This window comes from Physeter macrocephalus, chromosome 4, assembly GCF_002837175.3.
Source record: "Physeter macrocephalus isolate SW-GA chromosome 4, ASM283717v5, whole genome shotgun sequence".
NCBI classification, from domain to species: Eukaryota; Metazoa; Chordata; class Mammalia; order Artiodactyla; family Physeteridae; genus Physeter; species Physeter macrocephalus.
The window spans coordinates 40,320,210-40,327,111 of NC_041217.1; the positions used below are offsets into that span (position 1 = coordinate 40,320,210).

Below are 6,902 nucleotides of genomic sequence, written 5' to 3' on the forward strand. Positions count from 1 at the left end.
TTGAGTCAAACAGGGGAGACACAGGAGGAGGGAGTAGATTCTGCTTCTCTGCAACCTCCTTAACTCTGCATCCTCTTCTTCCAGGGCTGCCCCGATGGGGCATGGCGGTGAGTGAGCAGACCGAGCCCCAGTGGACAAGGATGGAGAGCCACACCCAGGAGGGCAGGAAATGATGCCCACGCATCCCCGCCTAGAATGACTGCCCAGGGAGAGTGGTTCCCTGGGCCCTGGCAGGGCTGCTGACCCTCAGCCTGCAAACCGCTAAGAACACAGGGACTCCAGACTCTTCCTGTGGGTGGTCCCCTGCCCTGCAGCTCCACCATGAGGCTGCTCGTGGCCCCCCTCTTGCTAGCTTGGGTGGCTGGTGCCATTGCCACTGTGCCCGTGGTACCTTGGCACGTGCCCTGCCCCCCTCGCTGTGCCTGCCAGATCCGGCCCTGGTATACACCCCTGTCGTCCTACCGCGAGGCCACCACCGTGGACTGCAATGACCTGTTCCTGACAGCTGTGCCCCCGGCGCTGCCCGCGGGCACGCAGACCCTGCTGCTACAGAGCAACGGCATCGTCCGCGTGGACCAGAGTGAGCTCGGCTACCTGGCCAATCTCACAGAGCTGGACCTGTCCCAGAACAGCTTTGCAGACACCCGAGACTGTGATTTCCGTGCCCTGCCCCAGCTGCTGAGCCTGCACCTGGAGGAGAACCAGCTGACCCGGCTGGAGGACCACAGCTTTGCAGGGCTGGCCAGCCTTCAGGAACTCTATCTCAACCACAACCAGCTCTACCGCATCGCCCCAAGGGCCTTCGCCGGCCTCAGCAACCTGCTGCGGCTACACCTCAACTCCAACCTGCTGAGGGCCGTGGACAGCCGCTGGTTCGAGATGCTGCCCAGCCTGGAGATCCTCATGATCGGCGGCAACAAAGTGGACGCCATCTTGGACATGAACTTCCGGCCCCTGGCCAACCTGCGCAGCCTGGTGCTCGCAGGCATGAACCTGCGGGAGATCTCTGACTACGCCCTGGAGGGGCTTCAAAGCCTGGAGAGCCTCTCCTTCTATGACAACCTGCTGGCCCGGGTACCCCGGCGGGCGCTGGAGCAGGTGCCTGGGCTCAAGTTCCTAGACCTGAACAAGAACCCACTCCAGCGGGTGGGGCCCGGGGACTTTGCCAACATGTTGCACCTCAAGGAGCTGGGGCTGAACAACATGGAGGAACTGGTTTCCATTGACAAGTTTGCCCTGGTCAACCTCCCTGAGCTGACCAAGCTGGACATCACCAACAACCCCCGGCTGTCCTTCATCCACCCCCGCGCCTTCCATCACCTGCCCCAGATGGAGACCCTCATGCTCAACAACAATGCTCTCAGTGCCTTGCACCAGCAGACGGTGGAGTCCCTGCCCAACCTGCAGGAGGTGGGTCTCCACGGCAACCCCATCCGCTGTGACTGTGTCATCCGCTGGGCCAATGCCACGGGCACCCACGTCCGCTTCATCGAGCCTCAGTCCACCCTGTGTGCCGAGCCACCAGACCTCCAGCGCCGCCCAGTGCGGGAGGTGCCCTTCCGGGAGATGACGGACCACTGCCTGCCCCTCATCTCCCCCCGCAGCTTCCCCCCCAGCCTCCAGGTGGCCAGTGGAGAGAGCCTGGTGCTGCACTGCCGGGCGCTGGCTGAACCAGAACCCGAGATCTACTGGGTCACTCCAGCTGGGGTTCGACTGACGGCTGCCCGGGCAGGCAGGAAGTACCGGGTGTACCCTGAGGGGACCCTGGAGCTGCGGAGGGTGACAGCGGAAGAGGCAGGGCTGTACACCTGTGTGGCCCAGAACCTGGTAGGGGCTGACACTAAGACGGTTAGTGTGGTTGTTGGCCGGGCTCCCCCGCAGCCAGGCAGAGGCAAGGGATGGGGTCTGGAACTCCAGGTGCAGGAGACTCACCCCTATCACATCCTGCTATCTTGGGTCTCCCCTCCCAACACAGTCTCCACCAACCTCACCTGGTCCAGTGCCTCCGCCCTCCAGGGCCACAGGGCCACTGCTCTGGCCCGCCTGCCGCGGGGTACCCACAGCTACAACATCACCCGCCTCCTTCAGGCCACGGAGTACTGGGCCTGCCTGCACGTGGCCTTTGCTGATGCCCACACCCAGTTGGCATGTGTATGGGCCAGGACTAAAGAGGCCCCTCCTTGTCACAGAGCCTTAGGGGACCAACCTGGGCTCATAGCCATCCTGGCTCTCACCATCCTCCTGCTGGCAGCCGGGCTGGCAGCCCACCTTGGCACTGGCCAGCCCAGGCAGGGAGCGGGTGGGCGGCCTCTCCTTCCAGCCTGGGCTTTCTGGGGCTGGAGCACCCCCTCAGCCCGGGTGGTATCTGCACCGCTTGTCCTGCACTGGAATCCGGGGAGGAAGCTGCCCAGGTCCTCAGAAGGGGAGACACTGTCACCACCACTGTCGCAAAATTCCTGAAGTTCAGCCTGTTCTCAGCAGTAGAGAAATAACTAGGACTACTTTTTACCAAAAGGGAAGCAATCTGGGCCAGGTACCCTGCCAGGAAAGTGACGTGCATCCACATGCTTGAGGCCTGGCAGCTGGACCAAGACAGCCAGCTTTGTGGCCCTAGGGGGTGCTCCTGCAGCCTCCAGAAACTGCCCTTACCTTCTGGGGGCTCCTCCGCTGCCATTTTGAAGAGCATCTCCAAGGAACAGGAAGGACTCTGGCTAAAGCTGCCCACCTCCCCAGTTGTCTGTGTGCCCAGAGGCTCCTGGGCCTGGATGTCCCCTGCCTGTGTCCTCAGGCCCTTGGCCCACAGGATTCGCCCCCTCCTCTTCTCTGTCTCTGTACAGTCTCAGTTGCTTGCTCTTTCCCCTTCTGGGCAAGAGTTGAAGGAGTCCTCTCCTCCCCGCCTCGAGAGACTGCTCCCAAAGTGGGGCCCCAGTTGGATCAGAAGGACATGTGGGAGAGGGATGCCCAGGAATGCCTCTGCTCGGCACCCTTCCGGTCTGCACCCTGAGGTTGACTTTCTATAGGCAATTTTGTACCTTTGTGGAGAAATGTGTCACCTCCCCCCAGCTCAATTCATTCTTTTCTCCTGTTTTGTAAAAAATAAAAATAAATAAGAATAACAATAATAAGGGGAGGGGAAGGAAACAAAAGAAAAATAATCCTTTGAATACTGAGTATAACTAAAGAGCTCTCTGCTCTGAATCTCTTCAAAGCCTGAGGGTGACAGAAAGTGGGGCTGGAATGGGAGAGGAGGGAGGAGAGAGAGAGGAGGAACGCGGTGCGAGAGAGCACAGTTTTTCTCTTTAGGTTTTAATTCTGACCTGCCAGGCGCCTCTGCGCCTGCTCCCCAAAGGGCCTGGAGATCTGGAGAAGAGGGACAAAGAGCAGGAGAGGCTGACACGAGAGGAAAGAAGAGACAAGGAGAGGGCGGGAGAGGAAAATGGAGGAAAACCTGGAGATGGAGAGAGTGGAAATTTCCATCACCAAATGTCACCCCTTCTCTTTCTGTGATAAGCAATTAACATGCCAGTGCATGGGAAGCACTTCCCATCCTATTTCTAATTAAACAAACCCAAGAGGCAGAGTCATGCAGAGAACTGCAGATCATCAAGACAGCAAGAACTTTGGCTCCCTAGGGCAGGAGGGGGTTGTGGGGTGATGGAGGATTTGGAGAGGGGAGGGCTGTGGGACAAGAAAATTGCTGCATTTATCTTTCTGGTCCATTTCAGTATAATCTGCAATGAGCCTGGTTTGCTTTTGCAGTATTTTTTTTTTCATGGATTGACTTCTTAGGACCAAATGTGAAGCGAAACATCTTCGGAAAAGCAGAAGAGCCAAGGGGAGGGGCTGCTGTGGCCAGCCGAAGGGCGGTTCCAGAGCAAAAGGCCGCTGGGCCACAGCTCTTGTTTCTGAGATGGGTCTCTCGAGACCAAAAAGAAGCAACACGTGAACCTGACGTCTCCTGTGCTACAGACACGTTTAGCAGATTCGTAGGAAGCGGGGTCTAAGTCACCCTAAGGTTGCAAATGTAGACACGGGTGGAAGCCAGACCAATAGAGCATCAGGCCCCATGGAACCTAGAAAGAGAACACTCACCCCAAGCCAGAGGATGATGCTTCTCTCTCGGTAAGCACAAAGCGAGCAGGGTTCTCCGAAGACCTTGAGCAAACAGCCACTTTAGAAGCCTTTTCCTCTTGGGCAGAAGGGTTCTCACACATCAGCCTGCATCAGACTCACCTGAGGGCTGGCTGAACACAGACGGCCGGTCTTTCTGATCTGGATTGGGGTGGGATCTGAGAGTTGCATTTCTAACACGTTTTCGGCTGACGCTGATTCTGCTCGTCTGGGGACCACACTTGGAGAACCATGGAGCTCCAGCCTGCGGTGGCTAGAATGTTTCGCTTCCTGTGCTCAGGGTCCCAGCTTTTTTATACACAGCAGTACAGGTTATGGTCCCGTGAGAGAGTTGGGGAGGGGCTGGGAGGATGGTCCCTCAGCTCCTCCGCCCTCTACTGCTGGGCTACTCGGCCCCATTTCAAAATGACAGCCCACTGCCCTGAGTCACCAGGCTCCATCCACATGTGCTCTTTCCCATGGGCAACTTACGTGTTCTTTAGGGGAGGGAGCTGGGAAAGCTTTGGGACCATCATAGCCAAGTTCCGGGCAGCCACGCCAACTAACTGGGGCTGGCCTGTGGGATCCGGCCTATTTGCCATTGGTGAGGGTTCATCCTCTGTGATCCAGAGGCTGTGTGGGGAAGAGGCAGGCCAGGGCCTGTGCTGATCATGGAAAACTGAAGTTAGAAATCAACGCCTCTCCTGTCTAGGATGAAGGGCAGGTGCTGCCTTTCCTGATGGGCCCGCATGGCAAGGAGAACCCTGGTGCTGGTCCCTTAAGCACCCAGAGCCCTGTAAAGCCTGTGAGCCCTTCAACCCTCTCCCATCAACTCCTCCCCTACCACCCCAGAACTCCTCTAAGACCTCAGGGCTCGGTCATAGCAACCCAAAAAGTGACCCCAGCACACATTAGATCCTGCAAGCACGAAATACTTGTAAAGGTACCTGCGGTTGGAGGATGGAAAGGCTGGAAGTTGAAAGACATCTTTGTTACCCTCCTTTCCCGAAGACTCCTCGGTTATAGGCAGGAAGCCTGAGGGAACCGTGGAAGCTGTGAGCCCTGAGGAAAAGGGGTGCAGCTCTGGCTCCCAGTTTCCATGTCCTCAGCGGCTCCCTGCACTGAGCCCTTGAAAATGAATCCCTTCTTGAGGGGGAAAGGCAGTTATGGTGATTTAGCCCTTCTCTCAGCTGAATTCCCTGGTCCTGAGCATGTGGCTGCCCCAGAGAAGTGAGGTCAGCTGGGGAAAGGATGTGAGTGACTGGCCTCTTTTCTCCTGGAAAGAGAGCCTGAGCTGCAGGGCCGTAACCAGTTGCGGAGGGGGAGGAATAGGCACTTTGGGGTTGCTGTGTCCCAGAATAGCTAGAAACTTGAGCAAATGAGAGCAAGCAGCCTCTCCCCTGGTACAGAGCTGGGCACGTGGCTCAGGTGTGTTGCAACCAGGTGAGAGGACAGCGAGACCATGCCCTGCATGTCTGTTAACGCAGCCGAAGTGGCATTCGAAGTCTTAGCTTTCAAACTAGTCTGAGTGCGTGGGTAACTAAACATGCTGGGTTTAAAACAAACAAAACGGCTATTTAGCCTGGTCTCTTCTGGACATTTAAGGTAGCTTTTTTAAAACCCTAAATAGAAAGCAGTATTTGTCACTGTTTGAATTTTAAGTTGTTACAGAGAGCCTGTCTTTTTCATCTATTGAGATGATTTCAAAACCCAGCTCAGTTGTTGACTGCATATGTCCCTGGCGGGAGCACGCCACTGCAGGATCCTATCCTGCCTTTCTGTCCTCAGCCGCAGCCCAGACAGATTGTGGAGCAGACTCGGGCCAGGACACGGTTCTGTGGCTCACCACGGCAGCCTTCCCACCAGCCCGACACGGGCCCGTCAATCAACCCATCTGAGGTGGCCGCCCAGCCAACTGTCGATACAAACCACTTAAATACACTCTCTTGCAGCCCACATTCCTGCATTCTCCCAGGAGGCGGACTTCCTGGAGGGAGGCAGTCCTGGCAGCTACTAGTCCCTGTACGGCAGAAGTCAATGAGGTTGGCTGATCTAGCGTAGGGTGACCAGCTGGCACTTTCCTGGTCTCAGCACTGAAAGTCCCTTGTTTCAGGACCCCTCTCAGTGCTGGGAAAAGCAGGATGGTTGGTCCCCCTGGTCTAGTGACCGCCTTCTAAGTGTACCAGTCACTTTCCTTTTTCCCATTTTCCTTTCTGCCTCCCAATCAACAAATATTTAATGAACGTGACTATGTGGTTGGCACAGTTCTAAGAACTAGGGATGCAGATAAAAATCTCTGAGCCCATGAACCTTGCATGTTAGTGAGGGAAGGAAGTTGATGAACAGGACAAATAAGAATATATAGCATGTTGGGCGGTAGTGAGTACTATGGAGAAAAACACAAGTCAGGGAAGAGGATGAGTCGGGATAGGGGGGTTTACATAGTGGGGGTTCAGGAAAGACCTTGTTGACATTTGAGCAATGCTGTGGGGGAGGGAACCAACCAGTTATCTGGGGGAAGAGTGGTCCAGAAAGAGAGGAAAGTTAAGGGAGAACGCCAAGAGCAAGGACGCTGTGTCTGGAGCAAGGGGGAGGGGGGCAGGGAGAGGACCCGTGAGACCTGAGGGCAGAGAAGTAGCCGGGCGATCATGCTGGGCCTCATAGGCCACTGGAAGGACTTGGACTTTTCCTTCCAGTAAGAGGGGAGACGCTGGAGGGTCCTGAGCGGACGTGGCATGATTTGGCTCAAGCAGATCCCTCTGGTTGCTAGACTGAGAACACAGCATGGACGT

General features: G+C 56.5%; 1 protein-coding gene across 1 annotated transcript; it reads left to right on the top strand.

Moving 5' to 3' along the window:
* Window positions 1-61: 61 nt before the first annotated feature.
* On the top strand, window positions 62-3,013 carry LRRN2 (leucine rich repeat neuronal 2). The gene has a single exon (XM_028488538.2). The coding sequence runs from the start codon at window positions 322-324 to the stop codon at window positions 2,458-2,460; it is 2,139 nt and encodes a 712-aa protein (XP_028344339.1). The 5' UTR covers window positions 62-321; the 3' UTR covers window positions 2,461-3,013.
* Window positions 3,014-6,902: the final 3,889 nt, after the last annotated feature.